The 26670-nt window shown below is 43.0% G+C and overlaps 1 protein-coding gene across 1 annotated transcript in view; it reads left to right on the top strand.

The window, feature by feature from the left end:
• The window catches only part of CACNA1C (calcium voltage-gated channel subunit alpha1 C), a 416271-nt gene that overhangs the window by 313504 nt on the left and 76097 nt on the right, over positions 1-26670 (top strand). Inside the window, exons 14-28 of the mRNA XM_066550899.1 lie at positions 1883-2090; positions 2914-3034; positions 4846-4960; positions 6032-6152; positions 6280-6349; positions 11931-12063; positions 13615-13744; positions 17613-17672; positions 20875-20981; positions 22410-22497; positions 23551-23658; positions 24609-24661; positions 24755-24901; positions 25780-25981; positions 26435-26593. Coding sequence (XP_066406996.1) covers positions 1883-2090; positions 2914-3034; positions 4846-4960; positions 6032-6152; positions 6280-6349; positions 11931-12063; positions 13615-13744; positions 17613-17672; positions 20875-20981; positions 22410-22497; positions 23551-23658; positions 24609-24661; positions 24755-24901; positions 25780-25981; positions 26435-26593 — 1822 coding nt within the window. The remainder of the gene's footprint in view (positions 1-1882; positions 2091-2913; positions 3035-4845; positions 4961-6031; positions 6153-6279; positions 6350-11930; positions 12064-13614; positions 13745-17612; positions 17673-20874; positions 20982-22409; positions 22498-23550; positions 23659-24608; positions 24662-24754; positions 24902-25779; positions 25982-26434; positions 26594-26670) is intronic.

Below are 26670 nucleotides of genomic sequence, written 5' to 3'. Positions count from 1 at the left end.
ACCTCTGCTTTAAGAATGCTGAATTCATTTGACTTTCATCAGACTGAATTTTTCCCTTCTCCTGTGTCACTTTCCCTTCTTTCCAAAGTGTGAAAGTATGTGAGCTGTGAGCATAACTGCAAACACAGGGAACTGTTACATTGCACATTCCGTGTGGATATTTGGTGGCACTGAGCCCACAGCTTCCATGCCCTTACCTTTGCTCTGTAGTTTTTCATTGCTCATCTCTTTAATTGCAGTTAAACTTTAAAGCATCCTAGTTTTCTCTGAAGTGCTGAAGCTGGGCTGGAGGGAAAACATCACAGCTCTCTTTGAAGCTCAGTCCTTGGAGATGAACCTGCTGCTGAACTTGAGAGGACACAGCGATGTCCCTCTGCAGATCAGATTGCTAATCTTCCTGAAGTGACTGGGCTGTCAGGCAGTCCTGCCTTCCACAGGACAAGAAAAGTATTCTTTTTAGATCAATATTTTTAAAATATTAATTTAACTAGGATTTTAAGAACCCTTGTCTCTAATGAGGATGTAGACTACCTTCAGGAAAAAATGATGAGTTGAAGGATAAGGCTTCCACAGAAGAGCCAGCGCACCTTTCTGCCATCCCTTTTACCTGCAACTTTTGTCTTCAGGGAAAGTATGGTTAAAAACACAGAGTCCTCTGAGTGAAATGTTCAAAGCTGTGGGCCCTGGGAGAAGGGACTGGAGGGCCTTGGAGGACTCTCAAAGCATGGTGGCAGGCCAGGCAGAAGGAAGAACACAGGCAAACCTTGCTGGATTGCTGACCTGTGAAAGCTGTTGAGGCTTTGCTAATAAGGTGTATCAAAATGAGGCGATGGGAGGATGGCTGTGAATCCTCAGCCCAGTCTGAAAGCTCTGCCAGCCTCAAAGCACAAAAGAGAAGAGCTCATGACCAGCTAAGCAGTAGTTTAGGAGTGATTGAGCAGATGCAAGACCAAAGTGGAAGGTGCTTCATGGGTGATGTGGTGAATTCTTTGGAATTTTTTTTCTAAAGCCTCTTTCCAGCTTGTCACTACTCTGCAGGCTGACAAAGAATGTGAACTTACATGCTGCAGCAAACGTGCTGCTGGCATCTCTCTGAACCCTAAAGTGGAACCACCAGGGCAAGAAGATCCTCTCCCTGCAACTGGGCACAAGCCTGAATACCCTGGGAGAAAAGGTCTTAACCATCCTATCTCTTGAATGAAGCCATTTGAAAATGTTCTGCAGCCTGTTTGAAGGATTAAAAAAAACGAAAAAACCAAAAAAACGAGTGATGTTGTGCTCTTCCAAATGAATGTAGATCTGGAGTTTGCTTAAGGGTCCTTGTAAAAGGAGCATTGATATCTTTCTCATTTCTCCCAGTCCCAGAGAGCTCAGCAACCCCTCTGTGAGTGAGCCCAAGCACACACTCACACACTCCAAATTTTGGGCAAGTTTGTATTTGCATCCAAACAGTTTCCCCATCTGTTCTTGCTAGTTATTACAGGCCATTCTCTGGAGTGAGGTATTCTGGCTGCCACAACATCTGTGAGTGCTGTAATGAGGTTGGTTAGAATGTAACTCACTGAAGCAGCAAGAACTAATCACTGTATATTGATAGAAGATGTGCAGAGCCTTAGATGGAGAGTGCTGTAATAATCTTCTGGGTGTGTGTGTGGAGGGGGGGATGGAGGGAATTGTGTGTGTACACGTGTGGTAGTAAAATTACTCATTAGCTGCAGTAGGTCTCGTTATCTCAGGGAGGCACATCAATGATTCACTGCTTAACAGGGTGTTTGGAAATGCCTGCTTTACACAGAAGGCAGCCTCAACCAATATCCTGTGCAGTCCATGAGCACCTGTCTGGAACTGAAGGTATTTTAACTGCTTCTATTTTCTCTCCCAGATATTGGAACTCCCTGAGTAATCTTGTGGCTTCACTCCTGAATTCAGTCCGCTCCATTGCCTCCCTGTTGCTGCTTCTCTTCCTCTTCATCATCATCTTCTCCCTCCTGGGGATGCAGCTCTTTGGGGGCAAGTTTAACTTTGATGAGATGCAGACCAGGAGGAGTACATTTGACAACTTCCCTCAGTCCCTCCTGACTGTGTTTCAGGTAAGGGCACGAGTGGTCCCCCTGGGGCCAATATTTTGGTTTTTTATGGAACAAGACAGGTCCTGCAGCCTGACAGTCCCCAAGGTGGGGCTGGACCCTGACAGCTCCAGGAGCAGGGTGCCTGGTTCTGCTGCCAGCACAGGGTATTCCCTCCCAAAGTAGGAACCACAGATAAAACTCCTGTGTGTTGCAAGGCCACAGACAAAGGGGTCTGTCAGGGCAGGACAAGAGAACAGCCATTGCCACGTCCCAGGGCAGCACCTGCTGCCAAAGCCCAGCCCTGCTGCTGTCCTCCCTGCTCTGGGGAACAAATACCTGCTCACAGGAATAATCCCATGGCCTTTAAGCCCTCTGCAGCCTTGGGAGTGACCCACCAAGAGCATCAGGACCATGAATTCACTGAGATGTGAGGAGAAGGGAAACGGCCTGGAGGGCTGTGCTGAGGGCAGGGCTGTGCAGCCTGTCTGTAACAACAGGCATGGGAGGGAAATGCTTGGAACTACGGGGACACTTGGATGGATTTGTCCAGGAGAGCCATTGCCTTCAGCCATCATCTTCAAGAATACACTCTTTGGGGCTTTTTCACACTCTGAGCATGGGCCTTCTTTGCATTTTCTTTGTTCTGTGGTTTGTTTTTTAGTTTAGTTTTGGTTTTTGTTTTTTTTTTTAATATTCTAGATGGACACTGCCAGAGTCTCCATCAGCTCCATGCTGGGGGAGGGGGTGCTCTCTAGGGCAGTGGGTATCTTTGTGTTAATGGGGTTTTCAAATTCTCTGTGTGGTCTAACACTGTATCCCTTATTGGTGGGAATGTGTCATTTAGATCCTGACTGGGGAGGACTGGAATTCGGTGATGTATGATGGGATCATGGCTTATGGCGGCCCCTCTTTTCCAGGAATGTTGGTCTGTATTTACTTCATCATCCTCTTCATCTGTGGAAACTGTATCCTTTGATGCTACTCTTTTCTGCAAGAGGGGATGAATTAAAACCACTATTTACTTTGTTATGTCAGAAAATAGTGAATTTCACACCTCACATTTTGCTTTTTCCCTAGGTCTGAATTTCAGTATTGCACTGCCAAAAGTTTAAAAAGTTCATTTTGTTTTAGCTGATGCTAAGGCATATAAACAGTTGTAAGAGCCAGCTAAATGCCCAGTTCCACATGCTAGATTTTATTTAGTACCTTTACATGTTTAGTGTTTTTATTTTTCATTCCTGTTAATTCACTCATAGGTTTTTCTTTCCTGCCTTCTCCACAAACTAATCTCTGGTGTTCCTACTGTACTTACTGCATTTTTTTTTACTTTAATGGTTTTTTTAGTAATATATTCCATGTGCTTCCATCCAAACCTTATGTGGAATAAAAATATGTATAATCTGCAATATGCTATATACAAATGCTGTAGTAGGAGTAACATATGTTTGACATAATTGATTTATGTGAGATCATGTATTAATTCATGTATAAACTAACAGGACCTGTGTTCCATTTCAGTCCCTGCAATCTGTGTGTTCTTCAAACAGAAAATGTTGTGCTCTGTTATCTTCCAGCCTGTGCTGGTCTTGAATAACTTCAGTTCTGTCTGGCTTTAAGGTGAAGTGAGGGCACTGTACGCACCCCAGGAGGCACAAAGCACATTGCAGGATTGTGCTCTGAGTGTCTCTTCACAGGAATTTGCATGTAACATAGAGCTGCCATTCTGTTCCCTATCTCAGTTTGCTCCAAATTTGTCCATGTTTAGTTTCTGCTTCCCTAATAAATGGCCCTCCTCTGTCAGAGGTGACATTTCCTTTTATACTGATGCTTCTATAAAGCCACCTTATAGACTCAGCCCAGCTCTTCTGGCCTTTGCCCATAATTCACATCTCTCAAACCCTGTTATGTGACATTTTGGTTGATCTGCATGCCCTCACTTCAAAGTGAGGTGGTGCAATTCCACTTATCTGAAGGTCAAGGTAGGCAATCTGGCTGACAGCTTAGAAAAAAAGCTACAACTTGGATCCCCTTGTGAAAATGTGAGCCAACTCTACAATGCTGGCTGACTTTGGAGCTTTTAGACCTTGGAGCCCAGGGAGGGGGGAGATGTCTGTCTTTCCAGACTAAGCCTTGAACCAGGGTTTGCTTAAAAGTTATCATGGTATAATGAGACCTACACTCAAGAAATGTATAAAACAACCTTCTGGTCAGATTTGTAACATGAGGTCTGAACACTGGCTGGTAACACAAGAAAACAGTTGTGATTCCTTGCCCTGCAGCTACATGGGCATGAGTGGCCATGCATGGACTCTCTGCTAGGAGATGGCAGAGTTGTCAGCTCAACCCTTCACTGTCCAGACTAAATTAACCTTAGAAATGCTCAGCAGAGTCCTGTGCTTTCTGTCCATAAAATCCGCTGGTGCAACCTAAACTGTCAAAAGATGCAAAGCATTCCATACTCCTCTTATGTTCAGTGGGATCCTCTGCACAAAGGGAGACACTCTTGGAAAACTGGAAACTAAAATGTAAATTTGTAAATCTGCTGTTTTACATCAGCCATTCTGTTGTGAAATTTTGAAAACCCACAAAGTGTGTTATCTGTGTGGAAGGAAGGTGTAGGTTTGTGCATGATGGATATGCAGTTGTGTGAAATGGAAGTTTAGAAAATCCAAGAGATCTGATGACAGGTTGCTAAAAATCTTCAATTAAGAAACCTTTGGTATAATCTTTTTCTGCAGTTTTCAAAGCCTGTTTTCTTTAAGTAGCACACAAACAGATATCCTGCTGAATGTATTTTTGGCCATTGCTGTGGACAACCTTGCTGATGCTGAGAGTTTAACATCTGCACAGAAAGAGGAGGAAGAGGAAAAAGAAAGGAAAAAGCTAGCTAGGTAAATCCATTTGAATACACCTATCTGCACACATTCCTGTAATTACATACAGCATGGATATATATTAATATGATGCCTATTCATACATGTGTGTATATGTAATATATATCATTATCTGTATGTGTATAGGTTATATATGTGATTAATGTAATTATATTTGTAGTTATGTATATATAAAATTTTATGCGAAGGAACTCCAGCTGTAAGACAAGAAAGTGTGACCTAGGAGTCCCCCCTGCTGCAGTGAGGTGACTCCTAACTCACACTTTGTACAAGCCAAAAGCCTGTCTGGAGTTCAGCTCAGAGGAAAGGAAGTCTGGGTTACTGATGAGCTTTCAGAGCATCAGCAGAGAATGAGTATGAAATGGTGTCAATCCCATTTGAATCTCCCTACTATCCTCTGATTGCTTTGGGCCATGAGGCATATTTTCTGTCATTCCCACCATGAGATTTAGCAGCTTCTTTTTTCTTTTGATGCCACATGCTCTTCTTCCCTTGCCAGTTCTTTTAGTGTTTCTGCAGACACTCAAGGGGCGCAAGCTGGATGAGGAGCTGCTCTGTCATTCCCAGCTGCCAACAGCAGGGAAGCCTCTCTTTACTGGTTATTCCTATTCACTGTCTTCCAGGCTGCTTGGAGGGGATCTCCTGTGCAGCTCTTTCTGCTTCATCCTGCATGCAGCTCAGCAGATTTCCCTCTCTCTAGGGGTGCAGTGAGGGGCAAAACTTTTGTAGAAAATCCAGTTGGAAGCTCACAACATATGGGTTGAAAATGGTCCATGCCTTTGTCATTGGGTGAGCAAAGGGATCTCAGCTGACAGACCTAAAATATGCATTTTCACAAACATATGCCATTGAGAAAGATGAAAAATAAGGGACACCATATAAAAATAGATCAGAGCCTCTGCCTTTGCCTGCAGATGAGGACAAGGTGCAGCCACTGGTATGGAAGCTGAACTCAGAACAGAGATGCCAGCCAGCTAATTGTTCTCATGGTGTGTGCTGTACTGCATGAAGCTCCTGAAAGGGAAGCAGCTTTGTAACTCTTTGGTTTTTATCTTGTAAAATTGCTAGGACTGCTAGTCCCGAAAAGAAACAGGAGATGGAGAAAACAGCTGTGGAGGAAGAGACAAAGGAGGAGAAAATTGAGCTGAAATCGATCACTGCTGATGGAGAGTCACCACCTGCTACCAAGGTAAGGTCTGCTGGCAGCCAGCACTCTCTGTGCAGTGATAGCATGAGCAGCTTGGGTTTCTAAGGGAATGAAAACTGTCTGCCTTGTCTGATAAAGGCTTTGATGCTTCTCCTTCCATTTCTGTCAGATCAACGTGGATGATTATCAGCCCAATGAAAATGAAGAAAAGAGCCCTTATCCAACAACAGAAGCACCAGGTATACATCTCCTTCCTTGTACCCCTCACTCAACAAAGCTCCAGTTGCTCATGTACACAGAGCCAAATTGTGGTAGCAGGTCTGCTGGAAATGCTTTCATGGTGGGACAGGATGGTGTCCTTGCATGTGTTTGCACAGGTGTGGACTTGGCCCTCTGAAGTCCCTATCCTGATCAATCATATTTGATTTGGTTCCCTGTAAAGCTCTTTATTGGAAAATACAGAGTTTTACAGAGAACCAAATAATATAAAAACCTGTTTGAAAATATACATATGACACTGTTTTCAGTGTGCTTTATCAGTACTCAGTGGTCAGGGGAGTCTCACAACAAAAGGTCATGAAAGGGAAAGTGCTGAATGCCTTTTTGCACTGTTTTCTAATCAAAAAGCACAATGTGACACAGCATAACTCTAAAGGCATAAGATCTCAGCCTAGAAGTGCAAGAAACAAGCTGTAGCATTAGTTAGGCTGGTTTTCAAGTCAGGTGGGCCAAATTAACTTCATTCTCAGATACTTGTAGGATTGGTGGAAGAAATCTCAGAACTTTAAGCAGTGTTCAAGGACCCAAATGGGGGGTGGGATTGGAGCTAGTCAGTTCAACTTCCATTCTTAGAAAAGTGGTGGAACAAAGGATTAAACTACATGACCACAAGATAAAGAGATGATAAGCAGCCAACACACTTTGCCAAGAGCAAATCACATCAAGCCACCCTTATTTTCTTCTGAAGGGGGCTGAAAACACTTGAAGACAGGAGAAAAGAACTAGATGTCATATTCTTTAACTTTGCTAAGGCTTCTGACCATCTCTTACAGTGTTCTCATAAACAGACTAGAAAAATCTGGTCTAGATGATGGTGAAAGAAATTATCAAACCCTTTATGGGGAGTGATAGCCCAAGTGAGTTTGTACAACCCAAAAGCCTGCCTGGAGTTCAGCTCAGTTCATTGTTAATGACCTGAATGATGGAAGAGGCAATATGCTTATTACATTTGTGGATGACATGAAGCTAGGAAGGACAAGAAGTGTGCTGGAGGGCAGCATTAGAATTCAAAGAGCTCCTGAGGTCCTGGATAAATGGTCTAAATAAAATTGAAAGTGCCAGGCTCTACGCATAGACAGGAATAAACAATTCACAAATAAAGGATCTTAGGTGACAGCTAGTTAGGTAACAGTCCTTGAGAAAAGGATCTGAATCTTATGACCACAAGCTCAACAGATGTCAGCAACAGTTTGCTGTCTTTGAAAAGCAAGTAGTGAGATTTATAACACAGAGAAAGAATGAGCCTTTTGTCCAGTTATGGGTTTGTTTGAACTGGTCAACGGAAGCTATTCAGAGCAAAGCAATTGTTTTGTTGTGTTCACCATTGATAAGATCTCTGGAATCTGGAATATCATATCTCTTTTTGGGTTAAGAGAAGTGGGGTTGAATAGAAGAGAATGGTGAAAACAATGCTTACAGGTAGCAAGAACAAAGATTGGATAAAATTTGCTCATTTGACTTAGGAAAGGCAGGAGAAACATCTTCATATAACTAAAAACCTTCTACAGATAGGAAGAGAATTGTTTCCATTATGAAGCAACAGATTTAATAGGATTCACAGCAGACAGAATTTTCTAATGGTGAGGCTGTAAAAGTTCACAGAGATGGTTGTGGAAGCCCAGCACCACTGCATGTTGTTAAGGACAGGACAGAAAATGTCTCGCAGAAAAGGCTTAGATATAATAATTAATTGGACCTGGCTTGGCAGAGGCATGAACCAGAGGCCTTTTGTGATCCCCCCTTGCTCTGCTCTTCTGTGTTTCTGTGATTATGTAACAGGCTATAATAGGCTGTAAAACACTTTCTCTTCTTTTCCATGATTCCTAATAAATAAATGTCTGATAATAGGTTGATTTGATAGGGTCAAAAAGAACACAAGAGTTCATTTTGAGTAGATGGACAAGAGCTTCAGACAAGAAAAATGGAAATCTGTTCATTGCATTTGATTTTCAGTACAAGAAGTCCTCACATATGCTGTACTTGTATTCTTCCATATTTATAGCAAATTTATCAGGAGTAGAGTGTGGTTCTAATTTGTGCAATGCTATTTTAACACTGCCTGAGGAAGGTCATTCTGGATTTAATCCTTCCATCACTTCTGCAGGCCCAGGCACTTACTGGACACACATCCCCAGTTGCTACAGGGTTTGTGGGAGTCCTTAGTAAGAAGCACAAATTAAAACATCTTGATACAGTTTTGTTTCTGTTTCTCAGCTGGCTTGGATTTGCAGAAAATTACATTTTTTTCAAGTAAAACAAAAGTCATCTGAATGTCAATTTTAAGTCTACTGCTAATAGAATTGATGTTTATTTACTTTCTGTAGATAGCTTAGAAAGATAAGCTCGTTAAATGAAAAACATAACAAAACACTACATCTACTTTTTTTTTTTTTCTTTTTGCCATGCATAGAATTAGAGTGCAGAAAATGAAGTGAAGACACTTTCAATGCCTGCCTCAGGGTGCCAATCTCTGTCTTAGCATACTTTTGAACACAACCTAAAATTTGAATGGATTATCAGGTTTTCTCCTGTCTCCTATTAGAAATGCAAAGGGACACCATCTTACTCACTTGCCATTGTATGGCATCAATGCCATTTCCAAACAGGCCTTTTCTCTGAATTGTTTGTCAATTCTTTGTGAAGACTGAAGATTCAGTGTTCAGAAACCATTTCCACTGGTCACTTCATTTATTTTTCCTCACATAGGTCCTTTCCTAACCTACCTTGCTCATTCTCTGCTTGTTTCTGCTCCTTAAAGCAGTTTTCTCAATAACCTCTCCTGACTCTGCTTGCTGCACAGTGCTGCTCCTCAGCCCCAGAGTGGTTGCAGCTCCTCAGGTCACCTGGTCTCTTTTTAGGAAGGACAGACTAGTTCTCCCAGAGATTTGTGTACACTAGAAGGATTATTATGATGATATGTTTATTACAGGAAGACAGGGAGCTAGCCTTGCAGTCTAGTACAGAAATAGACAAAGAATTCGGAACGTCAGATGAAGGTAAAAGCCTGGGATGATTCATGGGAGCTTGAAGCAAAATAATGTCCTTATAGGAGAGTTCTGGTCTTTGTACAGTAAAAAAAAAAACTCCACATCATCGAATTTCTCACTGATGCTGCCCTGTAGCCTGTTTGTGCTTGTCTCCACAGCCAAAGAACATTTGCTTCTACAAATGTGTGCAGCTGTGCTGCTCCTATATGGAAGTAGATAGCATGGGCAGTGACCTGGGATGCGGCTGTAATCTCGTTATTCTTTGTGAATTTGGCCCTCAGTGTTTCCTTTCTTCTATGCCCTAGACTCTAAGTGAAAAGTAGAACATTGCTCTTTATCTATGGCTGAGGAACTGAATGTGTTTTTCAGTCTGAAAGTATTTGGTTCCCCGAGTCATTAATCTATATTTCTTGCTGTATGGCAGACAGGAGAATAAGAGGAGAGGAACAATGTTCTTTATGGTCTTCATGGGGCTGATCCTTCTGCTGAGGGTCTATTTTCCAGAGGCATTGCTCCATGCCCATTTAAAAGTGTACTTTAAGCATTCCTCTGAGTAATAAAAAAAGAATGATCTCACATTGAAGGCACAGAGCAGGGACCCAGAATACTCTTCTTAAGTGTGAGTTTCAAATATCCCACATGATCCCAGGCATTGGTTTTCTGGCCTGTTCAAGAACAAAAAGAATTTGCTTACCTCACTCCTTGTCAGCCTCCCCTAAAGCCCAAAGATAAAAGGTGCACGTGCAAGGTATGGTTATATTACATAAACCTGCACATTAACCTTAACACCTATTTTACAAGTCCCGTGTAAAAAAGTACTTCTGAAAGATGTTTCTTTAACTAATAAAGCCTGTAGAAAGAGTATTATGAAGTATATTGCACATAAAATTGAGCTGTTAAAAAATAGACTGACTTAAAAAGTACAAACTCTATGTACCAGCTCAAACATTTATGCAAAGATCTATCAAGTGAATTTGAGCTGAACTCTTGGTACTGGAAGTGTAAAGAAAGAATCCTATTTACATGTAATAATGGCATGCCTTCAAAAAGGGTACTTTTCTCCTCTCTCTCTGATATCTAGATCAGGATCTGTGCTGATTCATCTGTTCTTTCTGATGTGTCCTGTAAGCAGATCAAGTGCAGTATCTCACCCTAAAGGAACACCATTCCTGGAGCTTATCTCCCTTTATGGACTCAAGATGAACCTTTTAATTAGAGTAACCTCCTTTGCACTGCCTGGAAGATGAATCAGTTGCATCTAACATGTCAGGCTCCTTTCTTAAAGACTTTTTCCTGTCTTGCTGATTAAGTGAGAGGATTGGGATCTTTAAAACAGCAAAATCCTATCATGTCATTTACAAAACAACATCTGCCTTCAGCAGGTAGGAGAAATCCTCAAAGGTAGAAGCTTTTCTTTCAGGTACCACTTAGCCTTCATCTCTGCATTTTCTATCTTGAGGATGCTCACTGATCTGCCTGGAGATGACACAGGCTCAAGAGTCTCAGCCTCATTCCCATCTTTCTGAGCTTCCCTCCCCCACTAAATTATAAAAGGGGACAATTTTAAGACTTTCTGATCAGTGTAAGTCAATGTGCATGTGCTCACTGTTTGTTCTGGGGCATACATGTGCTCATCCAGACACAGCTCCAGATGTAGCAGCAGCTCCATGGAGATGCTCACAAATAGAAGAAAAACAATCTTGATAAACTGGAGGAATGGTCAAAGAGAAAAAAATATGCCCTTCAGTACAGTTGAGGTCTAAGTGCCACTTTTGGGAATAGTCAGCAGCAGAAATGCAGAGGGGGGAGTGACAGGCCAGATTGTTGCTCTGTGGTAAATAATCTGTGCTTTGTGCATATCTGACACTGATGGCAAATTAATGCCAAAGTATAATGAAAACTCTCCATGAAGGACATTTAACAAGAAGATAATATCACAAGATATAAGAAGTAATCTAGCTTTCATCTGAAGCAGTAAAACCTCAACTGCAGGTTAATCCTGCAGACAATGTGGAAGCAAGTAGCAATAGTGATCAGAGACCTGGGGAACACAACACCTCAGGAAAGGCTGCTGCTGTTTTGCTCTAGGAACAAGATATTCTCCCAGAGGCACAACTGTGGTCCTCAAATGCAAAAGCTTTCTGCAAGAGGAAGGCAATTTTTAATTTTCTGTGTCCATGGAAAATAAGAAAACAAATAATGGATCTAGACCTAAGAAAGAAAGATTCAAATGAGCCATTAGAAGACAAACCTTAGAAAAGCCATATAAAACAAACCTTTCTGTGGAAGAAGGAACTGTGAGGCATCTGAGGAGAGTGTTTTGAGGATGTTGTAGGTTTACCAGCACTAATGGTTTTACAGAGAGACAAGACCAGGGTCTGCCAGGGTGAGCACTGGGTAAAGGGCACTGCCTCAAAGGAAGGAAGGGCAAGGAGACTCAAGGCTTCAGCATCCTCTTTTAATGGTTTTTAGCTCTAGTTTTGACAGAGACAAATGCCTCAGCTCATTGGAACGGGTTGTGTGTTGCAATAAAAGACAAAAATGCTTCTTGCAGCAGAGGAAGATGAGGAAGAACCCGAGATGCCTGTCGGCCCTCGACCTCGCCCGATGTCTGAGCTGCACCTCAAGGAAAAGGCTGTGCCCATGCCTGATGCCAGTGCTTTTTTCATCTTCAGTCCTAACAACAGGTACTTGAGAGATTGGTTAGCCAGAAGAAAGAGGTGAAGGGATGGTACCCCTTTCACATTGGGCCACAAAGGCGATGAGGTGCAGAGCTCCCTTTCAGCAGTTCGTGCCTGAGGCTTCCTTTGACCCACCTCTCCTTTAAGGCATGGAATCCTCTGAAACCACAACTGTAGGGAAAATATTCAATGGGAGTTCATGGCACATGCAAGGCTGATTGAGGACACAAATCATGAAAGCTTCAGAAATAAGGGACACAGAGGCAAATCAGTAATTGGAATTTCCTGACACATTCAGGTCCAAACTGCAGGAGAGCCATCATGCAATCAATCAAGTGGGAGGTAGAAGTTTCCTGTCCTAAGGGCTGCCCAAAATCCACTCCCAGTAGGGAGCTCATGTGTCTCTGCTCATTGCTGCACATCAAGAATGAGCAAAAAAGAGGAAATGAGAGGGGGAGGAGAGTCCATAGCTCTGAGAGGAGCCTAGGGAGCACAGTCCTCCTCTCACACTTCACCCATGGGCTCCTGCAATGCAGGATGTGTTGTCACACCTGCCTTTCCAGAACAGATGTGCAGGACCTGTGGGTGGAGGGCAGTTAGGAGCCAGGTGAGTTTATCTTTGCAAGGGTACAGCAGTGAGCTCACTGCCCAATGCTCTGTGCAGCACCACATATTCCAGTCTCTCCTAAGGACTCAGCCTTCAAACACAGCCCAGAGGAAAGCAGGGCTGTTCCTGCATTGCTGAATTCAGACCAGTTTTGTCCCAGCAGAGCTTGTGCCACTCCTCCTTGGGTATGTGTAACAGGGAGGGACTGAGGATGGCTGGGGCTCGTGGACTGTAATGCTAGCTTTGCCACCCACCCCCTGTCATTTGTAGAACTAAATTAACCTCTGCAGTCATCTGTAAAATTGCTGTAATTGGAACTTGGAGCCCTAACAGCCAAGAGTAGAGCTAAATAGGTTAATGAAGTGCCTGTAGAATTATGCACAGAGCTATTATGGGGTTTAACTCCTCACATCCTGCTACCAATGTATGGAAAGTGGTGTAATGGTCTCCAGTAAGCAAGTTTGATGGGAGACTGCTCCTTCTTTACCTTCTAGTTTCCCATTAAGAGCACCAAGTGGGTCTATGTTTAGCATACAACCTGCATGGTATGATGTTTCTCAGAAGTCACTTGCTGCCCTATATCCATTTGGCCAGGCCTGTGCTCTTTAGCAAGGTAGAACCCCCCTCCCCAGCTCCTGTTGAGAGAAAGCTCAGAAAGACATTGGCACCCTAAAACATGTTTCTGGTGCCTGCCTCCTGAATGAATCAGGAATGGTTCCATAAATGAAAGCAAGGGATATAATTCTGGGCTGGCAGGTTTCAGACCACATGGAAATCACAAAAAGCTCTGTCACAGCATTGCCCTGCACACCTTGTCCCTGTGCTGGGGCAGAGGGAAGATGCTCTGCAGGGCAATCCTCCACTCCTGATGGCAGAAGAGGAGGGGGGAAATGTTTCCAGGTCTTGCTGTTCTTTGAGAGCTAAAGTTGGGCCTCTCCCCTCTCTTGCAGGTTTCGTGTGCACTGCCATCGCATCGTTAACGATAACATCTTCACCAACCTGATCCTGTTTTTCATCTTGCTCAGCAGCATCTCCCTGGCAGCTGAGGACCCCGTGAGACACCTCTCCTTTAGGAACCAAGTATGCTCCACATCCTCCTTCCCTCACTGGGAATTGCAAGTGTGGGACAAGCTGATCATGATTTGAAGCCAGGAAAGGCAGAAGAGGCTGCATCAGAGGCTTGGGAGTGCCTGCCTTCCATGATTTCTGTCTTTTGTAGGCTGTGTGTGAAAATCATTAGGTTTTTTGCAGGAAACATGAGTCAGTGCAGAATCTGGCCTCTAGTTCACTTCAGAAGTGTGTGTAGGGAAAGGAAGAACAGGAGGCTGAAGCAAAATTATTGTTCCCTGAGATTAAAGCAGTAGAAATGAGCTTTAAAAACATTGATTGTGGATACAGATAATTCAGTTTTAAGGGATTTTCAAGTTCCCTGTGGAACATTTGTTCTGCTGCCACATGCTGTCTTTTAAACTAAAAAAACCCAGGGCCTGATTTTCATTTTATTCACACTGGTGTAAATCAGGAGTAATATTCCTGAGTTTGATGCTGTCACTCTGGGGGAAATTGATGTCATCATGGCTGGAATCAGATGGTTTGAACACAAGCTGAAAAGCTATCATTAAATTTGAGATAACCCTCAAAAAAATGCTGCGCTCCTCTCCTTACCTGCCTGGGGAGAGAAGAGGAAGGCATTCAGCATAAAGATACATTCTCACCCTCTTTCCTGACCATTCTTATTTGCCTTTTGAAATGTTCATTGCTCCTTTAACTTTGCCAGTGGTTGTTTCCATTAGTCAGGGGTCATTGCAGAAATGAGGAGTCAGCAGACATATCACTGCAAGGCCTCTGATTTCTGGTGTCTGCAGTGGCATTTTGGTGCCTTGATGCCTGAAGAGTTTGCTAGGATTGAAGAGTGGGATGGTTTTTCCTTGTTTAATAATACAACCTTAATTTAATGCTCCCTGAAATATCCTGGCCTGAGCATGCATTTGAACACATATGTGCATGCAGAGAAGGTGTTAATGGAAGTCTATTCCTGAGTATATCTCAGAGTGGCTTTGCATTTTGTCCTGAAGGAGGATGCTAAATAATCCAGTCAAACCTGTGCCACCAATAACCCACTTGTGCACAAATGAGGGTGCACACCATGTAGGGATAACTGAATGCCAATATGTATTAATGCTGCAGCATGTCAGCTGGCAGATGGGCTCCTGACATGCCACAGAAACTGTCACAGAGTCTGTAGCAGAGACATTTAAATGAGATGGAGAAAAAGAGTCAGAGCTGGTTGTTCTGGATTAAAGAGCTGAAGGTTTGAGGCAAAGCATTGTTTTGTGTATATGTAAAGCCACTGGTGTTGCATGAAAATCTGTGTTTAACTTTTGCAGGTACAGATGTTTAAAATGTATCATACAAGGGGACACTGGCAGGATGTTTGGGCTGTAAATGTGGCCTGCCTTGGCACTGTGACAGTAGAACAGTGAGATCCTGTCCTGCCCTGTGCCCACACAGAGGCCTGGGAGGAAAAGGAAGAAAGCAAGCTGAAATCAAGCTGAAAGCAAAGCTGCCTCTGCCTTCACTCAGCATGAGCCTGTGCTCCAGGACTTGTGCAGACTGGGGATGCTGCTGGCACAGACTATCCCAGAGCAGGAAAACAGGGACAAAAATGACAAAAAGCTGCAAAAATTGATAGAGCCCAAAGACAGCCTTGAGAAGAATTTGGGATTAATAAAAGCCCAGCAAGGGCTGGTGGAGAGGCTTGGGCTCTGCTCTTTCCTGGGGCAGGCTGTGTCCTTCTGTGTCACACAGGGCTCAGGCAGAGAGTACTTGGAAGTGCCAGCCCAGTCTGACCAAAAGCCCTTGAAGTCCGAGCAAGTGCTAAGACTGTGCTCACCATATTCTCCTGTTAGCACCTTGACAAGGTGCTCGTTCCTTTCAATATGTTCCAGAGCAAGTTCATATTTAGATAATAACAAATAGGCCAGCTGATAAATGGGACTGCCTGCACAGGAGGGGCAGTGACCATTTTCATTAGGCATGACTTCATCCTTGCTAGCTGCACCTTTGGGGCCACGTTCACCAGTGTGCTCCAGATCCTTTGCAGGCCTCTGCTGAGGTAAAGCAGCAACAGGTACAGCTTAATTGCTCACTTTAATCAAGTTTGCAGCTTCTTTCTGTTGCTGGAGTCATGCAAAGCAGTTAGAAAGTTCCCACGAATCTCGCCCATTGATTATAAAATTACTCCATTGATAAAATAATCAAATGTCAGGACTTACAAAGCAGCAAGGCAAAAGGATATTTCCAGTTGTAATGTAAGTAAATTAATATAGGTTAAAATCAAGATCTGTCCCTTTGAAGTGGCCCTTTCTTAATTCTCTAAGCTGCAAAATTTGATAGAGCCCAAAGACAGCCTTGAGAAGAATTTGGGATTAAAAATTGAGCAGTGACCTGGAGAATTTTGAGTTATAAGGTAGCAGTAAGTGATACATCCCCCCATTTGACATGCAGTATCTGCAATTCAATCCAGATTTGGATTGTGCTTAAATAGTGCAATGTGAAATAACCCTGGAGCTTGCAGTAGCTGCCCCTCTGCATACCAAGCTGTAAGAATTTAGCCACCTATAAATCTAAGTGAGGTTACAGGCACTGAGATACAATAAACCCCTGTGGGATGGGAGCAGGCAGTTTCTTGCTTTATGTTTATTAGTGTTTTAGCAGCAAAGGTCCAAATTTCACAAATTATCAGTTTTCTACAGCTTCCATGTATTGGCCTTCTGGTTTAAAACATGTTTATGGTAAAACAGCAGTAAACCATGGGCATGATACTTCTGATGTTCAACATTTGTAGTGTAGATAGCACTAAAGTGGAATGGGATGTTAAAATATATTGGAAACAATGAGAGTTTAATCCTGGTCCCATAAATCAGTGAGAAAGTTCCCATTTAATGTGGGATGCCAACATATTGGCAATGAAGGACATTCCTGTCCTTGATGATGCTACTTTGAGAGCCCCTTTTCACTTCTAGACTTGTCACTGTCTCCTGTGAGGCCACTTTTTGTGGTCTGCTGTGCATGCCATGAGTTTCTCTATCACCAGGCCCAGGTTCCTGGGAATGATGAGCATTTCAGCTGGCTGATTGTTCAGGATGCAAATAGAAAGATGCAGGATCTAAGTTAGGCACCTTTAGCAAATGAACAAATTATGGTTGCAATACAAGGGCTGGGATTCTATTCAATTGGTTATTGTTATTCATTCTTTATTATTCATGCTAACCCAGAGCAATTCAGGACAGAGATAAGAAATAGCTAGAGTATGATTTTGCAGTTTGCTTTCCTTCCTTTGAGAGAGGCACAGGACAAGACTGAATGGAAGTTAATAAGAAGGAATCTCATGTTTTCCACTGAGAGACCAGGCATTCTTTGTACTCTCAGTTTGGAATCCTATTTGGGAAAACCCTTGAATGTTCTTTATGAGATTTAAAAAAAAAATCCTACAGCAACCAAAAAGTTATTTTGCCTCTATAGTGCTCGTGGGATTATAACTCAGGAAAGATTTCATGTAATGTGCTTCTTGTCCCCTGTGCCAGGACCTTCACTGCATTCAACAGGACCTTGTTCCAAAACCATTCCCTATAGAGTCATCCTCATTCCCTCATGAAAAGAACTCGTGCATTTGATTTTAACTGTGATTTCCCACTCAAGTGATCACTCACTGACCTACCCTCCCCACTCCTATCCCCTTTTGTTTTTACAGATTCTCTTTTATTTTGATATAGTTTTTACTGTCATTTTCACCATTGAAATTGCTCTGAAGGTAAAGTGCCCATCTTCTCTACCATTACTTGTCCCCAAGCTTTCTGGTTTTCTGCCAGTCTCTGTTGCTAACACACACGCCTGTTTGTTCTGGGTCACGCTCAGTACCACTAACCCAACTGTGCTTATTTTTCAGATCCTAGGCAATGCAGACTATGTCTTCACTAGTATCTTTACATTAGAAATTATTCTTAAGGTAACCAATCTGAGAAATACACTTGTTTTCTTCTTTTCTTTCTCTTTCTTTCTTTCTTTCTTTCTTTCTTTCTTTCGCTCTCTTTTTCTTTTCTTTTTTTTTTTAACCCCATTATTATCTCTGCACAAAGGGTTGTTTTTCTTTTCATTTGACATTTCTGTAGTTGCTTTAAAAGTCTCCTGGGGAATTTTCATATTCAGACTGGTAATTGAGGGCCTATAGCAAAATAATGCTTTTTAGGGGAATCACAATGAAAGGATGCAATGTTGGGAAACATAAGAGAGGACCAAGAAAAAGGCCATCCCCTGATAAATTTCTCCCTCTACCCTGGCCAGTCTTTCCAAAACATGATTTTTCTGCTCTGCAAGAAACTCTGAATGCACACACTTCTTACACAGGCAAAGAGAAGGTCTCTATTCTGCAGAAACCAGCCCAAAGGGTGGCTGATGACTTCTGTGAGCACAGTGAAGTAGGAGGCAGGGAGCACAGTGCAAAACCTCACTTTTTAGGTGTAGAGAGAGAGTCAAGAGTACAAATCCCTGAGACACCAAGGACGGTAGCTGCCAATGAAAATTGCTGCACCAAAACCCAGCTTCCCATTTCCCCGAACGTGCTCTATACCAAGGGGAATGCACAGGAGAATGGTTTCGCTTGGAAGAAAATAAAAATAGGCTGCCTTGTTCTTAACTCTAATTTTCTCAAATTGGTAGGCTAATAATTTAAATAACAGTAATTGAGTGAAGTTCTGGCTTTCTAAATGCTAGGTTCACTTGGCAGCTGTTTTGGTTTTTTTTTCTCAGCAAGCTAGTTCTAAGTGCTGGCAGGCAGTGCCTTAGAGTTGCTCAAATTTTCAGCTCAAGACCCTAATAACAGTATCTATATGGAAGGCTGGCAAGCAGGGTGGCCCCAGCACATTTTTATAGAGAAACGTGCTTTTTTTGATATGACTTGAAATTACCAAAGCCATAATGTTCTCCAGGGAGATGTACACATTATGCCTGTGTGCAGTTTGCATCTGTGTTTACACAATAAATCTGGATGTGCACAGATCACATGGCAGATCCAAAAGGCCTGTCAAGAAAAGGAAAATATCCCGACGGCGACGTTTAAAAATGAAACAATAGTTCAAGGTTACCTGTTTGGACTCACAATTACTAATTCTGCTTGCTCTGATGGAAGTGGTAATGGTAACATTCCTAATGATTTCAGTGGAAGCAGAACTTAACCCAGCCTGGGCCTTCCCAAGGTCCTCCTGTTAACTTCAGTGATTTATGACAACATCCCTGGATATTCTTTAAGTTAAGTGGGAGAATAGTGCAAGGACCATAAGTTTAAGTCACTAAGAGCTTGGTTTCTCAGTGCATGTTTCTCTGCTGCCTTCACTGAGCACATTGTTTTGCAAAACAGCAAAGTTAATGTAGGTGGTGAAAACAAAAGAATGAATGGCCATGGGATGTTCAAGGCTGTAGAGGAACAAGCTTCATCTGCCCCCATGTTGCTTATAACAACACCTGCATTCTGGTGGATGTTGGCAAGGTGACTGCCAAGGATATTTAACTGGCATCCTAAAAGGCTGTAACTTGTTTTATGCCCCAGGTAGGAGGCGGATGGAGATTATACACTCTATGAGAGTCTCTTCTGAGATGACAAAATCCCTCAAAAGGCTTGAGAGAACCACAGTTTGTACTGAACTTAAACTCAGCAGAGCTTCCCCTCCTGATTTCAATGGTGTCTTTCTTTCAAGATTGCCATACAAAATCTAACCAGTAAAGGGCATCTTTACCACCTTTGTTATGGCAAGAACCCCTCCTCCCTTCCCCAACTGAATGTGTCTATAAGTATAAATTCTAAGCCAAGACCAGAGTTTATACTTCCTCCCTTTCTAATTTCTGTCTGATTGATAGCCAGTTGCCTGTCATGGATGTTTGGTGAAGAAAATAATCCAATATACCATGTGCCCTTCAACTTTGCTCTGAATAAAATTGTCACAGGCTGGAAACTTCCAGCCAATACACCATCCTGAGCTACTGGTGGGAGCCAGAAAACTCCAGTTTGACTTTCCAGTTCACACTTCTCAGCTGGAAGTCTGGCTACAGCTCAGTGTCGTGGTGTCCATCTCGGGTTACTTTAGACACCTAACTTAAATGAGATTCAGAGGACCAAACTTAGAAGCCTGTATTCCTGGATGGGAATGAGAATTCCTCATGAAGGAACATTAGCACTTGTGGGGATGGGGTTTCTTCAAAGCAGCTACATTAGATCATCATCAAATCTAAGGTAGGTGGTACAAATAACCCCATCAGCTCACCCTCTTTAACTGTGCCAGGCTCATTTAGTCACATTGGGTAACAGAACTTTGTTTACACTGTCACTCAATCCAGCTCTGGAGCTGTGACATCCTCCTCAAAGCCAGCAGGTTTTCAATACCCTATCACACCCAGGCAGGGCAGAGTTTCCCTTGCAAAACACGTAACTGTTTTCCCTCCCTCTGCCCAGTGATGTTGATAATGATTACCTCCACAAAGAAATTGCTCTGTTCCAAGGAGTACAGACTGGGCTCTGTAAGGAAAACTAAAGGGAAAATGCAACTACATCTAGAGTAAAAATTAATAGGAAAAGGGATGTGGCATTGAGCTGAACAGAAGGACCAAGCTGAAGAGAGCAGTAATTCCTCCTGTTTTTTCAGTTCAGCTCTAAAGTGTCTTATCCCTGAGGGATTCTGTTCTTCCTTCATGAAGGGAAGAGCAGTCAACTGTCTACTGCAGCTGGTCTAAGTACTGAAAAGCATTACAGAAGAGCCCATTTTATTTTGTATTTTCTATTCAATTCTTCTAGAGAGGCCTTTATATAACACAAGTATCCTGTGTCACTGAAGAAAAAGGGAAAAGCATATGATTGCAAAGAGTACTTTTTGCAAACAGTCACTCTGCTGCTTTGCTAATTCTAAATGTTATGTACCCAGTGCACTTAAAGTGCATATTTTCCTCTCTTTCTTTAGTTAGGCCTTTCACAGTTATCTTGCTGTCTTTTTCACTCTCTTTTCTTTCCATTGGGGCTCAACTTCTCCTTTGGGGTCTGGGGGTAAATTGTCTGCCAACAATAGAAATACTGCCCCCTCCCCAGTTATCCACTCTGAGCATAGCCAGGTGGGTTTGGCTCTTGAGCAGCTGCTGATGGCAAAGTGTGTTTGTGCTCCCTGCAGATGACTGCCTACGGGGCTTTCCTCCACAAGGGCTCCTTCTGCAGGAACTATTTCAACATCTTGGACCTGCTGGTGGTCAGCGTTTCTCTCATCTCCTTTGGGATCCAGTGAGTGAGCTATTTCCAGCTAGCTGGTTTTGGGGTGGGGATTGTAGGGCTGGGCTGGGAGGGATGGCTCAGGCTCGTTGTTTTATCTGATTTTTCTCATTAGCCTTTTGGGGTATTCATGAGGTGTTTTTCTCAGATGGTTCAAGGCCTTTAAAATTCATTCTCAAGGGAGGAGGTAGTAACTGGGAAATGCTACTCTGGTGACCTGGAGGGGGGAATCTTTCAGAAAGAGCAAATGAGAACAAAAAATGGGTGTATTGAGAATCATGACACTTAGCTTTGTTCCAAGGCCTTTGTTTCACTGTATCAGTTCAGGACAGTTCAGTGACTTATGGTTCCCTCCTAGACTTTTCATAACCTCTTTGGAAAATGAGGTTGATAATGTTTTCCTACTTCCTAAGATGCTGTGAGTCTCAGTCAATGGAAGGCCATCAAGCACTTGAAAAATTTCGTGAGACTCTTCAGAGTGGTAGTGGCTGTTCTGTCATGCTGTTTTCCTTTAGTTCATCTTTTAATTTACTTAGTAATTTATGGATTTACTCAACTATGTGTTGGGTAGGAAGTTCCCTAATTAGTTTCATATCTGGTAAGAAACAAGCTCCCAGTTGTTACCATCATAGGTTAGCAGCTCACATAAGTTGCACACTAAGTCAAGTAGGGCAATTTGTAGGGTCCATTGGGCTTTCAGTCACAGTCTTAAGAATGGCACAGGTCTTCTTTTGACCTGCTGTTTCTTTCTTACAGACCTAAGTCAGACTCTTGGTGTGTTAACATTAAAACTGTTCCCAAAGTCAGTAGGAGAAAATGATGTCATTGAGCACGAGGAAGAGTCTCATTCAGGGTTTTAGTCTTGGAAGGCGCAGAGAGCTCTGCTGCAGAAGATAGTTGTGTTCAGTACTTAAAAGTGAGCACATAAGTCATCCTAACCAATTCAATGGGAGCTTTCACATCCTTAAATTTATGTACGCACTTTGATTTGTGGGTTCAGGGGCCAGACGCACTGTAGGATCAAACTCCAGGTGGATAGTCTACCTTTAATGCTGGAGTCTCCTGGACTTTTCAGTCTCAATGAATATTTCAGTGGAGTGCTTCTTTGAGCCTTATCTGAAAATGCCTTGGTAATGACTATATCTTGGCACAATTTCTATAGCATAGATATCTACAGAATGTTTGCCCTGCTCTAAAAATACACCTTGCCCATGTTCCATTCCCCCTCCATTAATAGAGCAGAGATTATGGAATCCAGAACAAGCAGTCAGACCTCTGAAGAAAACAGAGAAATTGGTTTCCTTACTCCTGAAGTGCCCTGGCAAAGAGTTGAATAAATCCCTTATGCAGTCTCAGGCTGTGCAGAATTTCAAAGGTCTGTCCTTGCTGCACACTCCCCACATTGCTGTGTCTCTCAAACCTTCCAATACTTTCTTTCAGGTCCAGTGCCATTAATGTGGTGAAGATCCTGCGTGTTCTGCGGGTCCTCAGGCCACTGAGGGCCATCAACAGAGCCAAAGGACTAAAGGTTAGAAAAGTCCAAGTGCATTCTAAAAACTATAAATTCAGGTTATTTCAGGCTACAAGGGCTTTTGCAGTGGTTCAAGTAATGTTTCAGTAGAATCAGCAGTATGGTTGAGGTTGGAAGGGACCTGCTCAAGCAGGGCTACTGAGGGCCCAGGCTTTAGAGTATCTCCAAGGAGAGAAACTCCACAACCTCTCTGGATGACCTGTTCCAATGCTCAGTCACCCTGACAGTAGAAGTGCTTCTCAATGTTCAGATAAAGCTACTCTGTTTCAATTTGTGCCTGTTGTCCTGTCAGTGGGAACCACTGGAAAGAGCCTGGCTCCGCCTCCTCTGCATCCTCCCTTCAGCCATTAATATGCTGAAATATTGACCAGATTCCCCTGAGCCTCCTCTCAGCTCTCTCAGCCTTTTCTCACCCCAATCCCTTAAGTCATCTCTGTGGCTCTTTGCTGGACTGGACTTCCTCCAGTATGTCCACAATTCTCTTGTGCTGAGGAGCCAGAGCTAGACCCGGTACGACAAGCACAGCCTCACCAGTGCTGAGTAAAGGGGAGGAATCCTTTTTAAAAACCTCCTTCAACTTATTAAAATCTTGCCTAATGCTGCCCAGGATAGCACTTGCCATCTTTGTAGTGAAGGCTCATATTTAACTTTGTGTCCACCAGCTCCTTTTCTGACAAGCTGCTTTTCAGCTGAATGGCCCCATCAGCCCAGAGGTGAAATGATGTGATTTTCTGAGGTTACAGATGGGCCCACAACCCTAAGCATAACCTTTCTGTATTAGATAAACTCCTTCCTATGTGCTGGTGGGTGCCCAAATATGCAGGAAGTTTCAGAGAGCTGAGTTCTGGTATTTTCCTACCCCTTTCTGCATCCTTCTAAAAATACAGCAAGGAATTAAATAAGTTGGTCCCCTTTCCTTAGACATTACTTGGGTAATGGGTACAGCTTAAATAATTTTTTCTTGTTATTTTTATTCTTGGGCTTCTCCCTTAGCCAGAGCAGTTGAGAACAATCCCACAAGTGACTTTTGTTCCTCTCTCCCCTTGGCAGCACGTGGTCCAGTGTGTGTTTGTTGCCATCCGAACCATTGGGAACATTGTGATTGTCACCACTTTGCTGCAGTTCATGTTTGCCTGCATTGGAGTTCAGCTGTTTAAGGTAAAACCATTGGACCCATTCATTCATCCATTACACTGGGCTGTATTCAGGGATGGGGAGAAAAACAGTATAAAAAGCCTGAGGAAGGGAAATTGGGGTCTGTTGTGTGTAATAAGCAAGACATTTGGGGCACTGTCAGTGTTACCTGGGCTTCTGCTACCAGCAGTTCTCCAAAACTGAGCCAGGCATATCCAGAACTCTTGCCCATCATCTGTGATCAGAATAAATGATCAGTAATGTTGTTCTTCCCTAAACAGCTTTACATTGGCATGACATGGCCTCGGGAAGGTGAAGGGGGCTGCTCAAGAGGATTGTTCCTTGCAGGCTCTCTGCCTCCCATCTTGCAGAGGAAAGGGCATACCAGATGACCATGAGGGGTTGTTCTTTCCCTTCTTTATGTCTGCTTTTATCTCCCTTTGCCTTTCACCACCCTCCTGACAAATGCTGAGGATGTACACATTTGTGGTATTTCTGAGGTGCCCTGGACAGAGGAGGAATTGAGAATCTGTCTCCATGCTCTTAGAAGGCTAATATAATATAATATAATATAATATAATATAATATAATATAATATAATATAATATAATATAATATCTAAAGAATAGAGAAAGGATACAGCCAGAAGGCTACAAAGAATGATAATCAAAACTCGTGACTCTCTCTTCCAGAGTCCTGACACAGCCTGACCATGATTGGTCATTAAGTTAAAACAATTCACATGAAACCAATCAAACAATGACCAGTTGGTAAACAGTGTCCAAACCACATTCCAAAGCAGCAAAACACAAGAGAAGCAAATCAGATAATTATTGTTTTCATTTTTCTCTGAGGCTTCTCAGCTTCCCAGGATAAGAAATCCTGGCAAAGGGATTTTTCCAGAAAATATGATGGTGACACATATAAAAGTACCATACAAGCAGAAGCCTCATTTGTCTTTCTTCCTTTCCTAGGGCAAGCTGTACAGCTGCACTGACAGCTCCAAGCAGACAGAAGCAGAATGCAGGTGGGTCTGAGCTTTTCCAATCCCTGCCCTTGGCTGCCCGCGGCGCCTGGCGGTGCAGGTGTGCCACGTTGTGTCTGCCCTCTCCCCCCACAGAGGGTACTACATCACCTACAAGGATGGGGAGGTCAGCCAGCCCATGATACAGCCCCGCAGCTGGGAGAACAGCAAGTTCGACTTCGACAACGTCCTGACTGCCATGATGGCCCTCTTCACCGTCTCCACCTTTGAGGGCTGGCCAGAGTGAGTGTTTCTGGGACCAGCACAACACTAGCAATGCCCTCATTCATTTCAAAAGATAAAATTCAAAGGCAGAGCATAGTCTTTCCCTTTCTAAGTATTTAAATAAGTCCACAGCTTTAAATATAGCAGTAGTAGCACTGCAGTATTATGTACTTTGTAAATTCCTCAGGGCCTGCAGGGATTTCTGTTACTGTACTTGTAAACAGTGTAAAGCACTGTCTCTAGTTCTTAAAAGATGATTTCCATTAGTAGCAGTGATACTAATATTTGTTAGCATTATTGTGTGTATAAATGAATGCAAAATGCAGATCAGGTCCTTTCCAGCATTGCCAGGTTTCAGTCTCCCCATGGAGCCAGCAGGGCAATGTGAAACACCTCCTCTGCAGTACTGGCACACATGGGGTGTCTGTCCAGGTCCTGCTGTCTGTGCCCCTGGAGCTGGGGACTCCCACAGAATCACTCAGGGTGACATGGACATGCAGGGGCTGACCCTGACCTGTGTCACCAAGTGATGCCAACAGCAGTGTTAACAACTGGGACTGTGTTGTTTTCCCAACTCCTGGGATCCCCTTTTCTCACAAAACTCAGTTCCCAATAACTCTGTTGGGACTTCCCTGTCTTTTGTTACCTGAAGAACATGATTTTGTTCAACTATGAAGACATTTCACCCCTGAACAGGTTCAAATGTAGAATTAGTAAGAGCTAGGTCTTCTCCTCTGCAAGCTTTGCACTCAGATCAGTGCAAGTCTGTACATCTCTGAGTGAATTATTTTTGATACAAGTGGAAGAAAATCACAAAGTTAAACTTTATAACATCACCTATAAGGCCTCAAGGCAGTTGCAGATTTTCTCTGCATTTGGCTCCTGTTTGCTTTCAGGTTGCTGTATAGGTCCATTGATTCCCACATGGAGGATGTGGGACCCATCTATAATCACAGGGTTGAGATCTCCATCTTCTTTATTATCTACATCATCATCATTGCTTTCTTCATGATGAACATCTTCGTTGGTTTCGTCATCGTCACATTTCAGGAACAAGGAGAACAAGAGTACAAGAACTGTGAGCTGGACAAAAACCAGGTAATTTACAATACCCTGCTGTCAACAAAGGTAGAAAAGGCATTGAGAATAAGCTTTTAATAGATAAATGCATACAGAGAGGAAAATGTTAAGCTTGCCAACAAGATAGAACTGTAAGCTGGCTTTGCTGACATCTTTTAGGAGTCAGGTAGAAAAAAAATTTTGCTGTAGGATTTGCTCAAGGGACAATTACTTTAAAATGTTTGCTGTACCGTTTGTTTCACTGAGACTAGAAGAGCACAACAGCAGTGTCTGGGCAAAGTAATTGCATGTAGAATTCTTTAACAGGTAGAATGTGCACATTCACATTGTTACCGAATAGAAATTCCTCAACTACTCTTTTTAATTTCAGAAAAAAAACTTGAAACATTGTATTTTTAATTACATTTGAAGGTAGCTGACCACCCTGATATTTTGGGTTTGAGTTTTAAATGTACCCTGCCTCTCCCACAGCGCCAGTGTGTTGAGTATGCCCTGAAAGCCCGGCCTCTGCGGAGATACATCCCTAAAAACCAGTACCAGTACAAAGTTTGGTATGTGGTCAACTCCACCTATTTTGAATACCTGATGTTCGTTCTGATCCTGCTGAACACCATCTGCCTGGCCATGCAAGTAAGTGAGCAAGCAGAAAACCTCCAGGTGATGAAGTAGTAGACTTTGCTGGGGGAAATGCACAAATGGCTGAAGTT

The sequence above is a fragment of the Molothrus aeneus genome, chromosome 5, assembly GCF_037042795.1.
Source record: "Molothrus aeneus isolate 106 chromosome 5, BPBGC_Maene_1.0, whole genome shotgun sequence".
NCBI lineage: Eukaryota > Metazoa > Chordata > Aves > Passeriformes > Icteridae > Molothrus > Molothrus aeneus.
The sequence above is the reverse complement of the archived record's forward strand: the minus strand, read 5'-3'. Positions and strand labels throughout refer to the sequence as shown.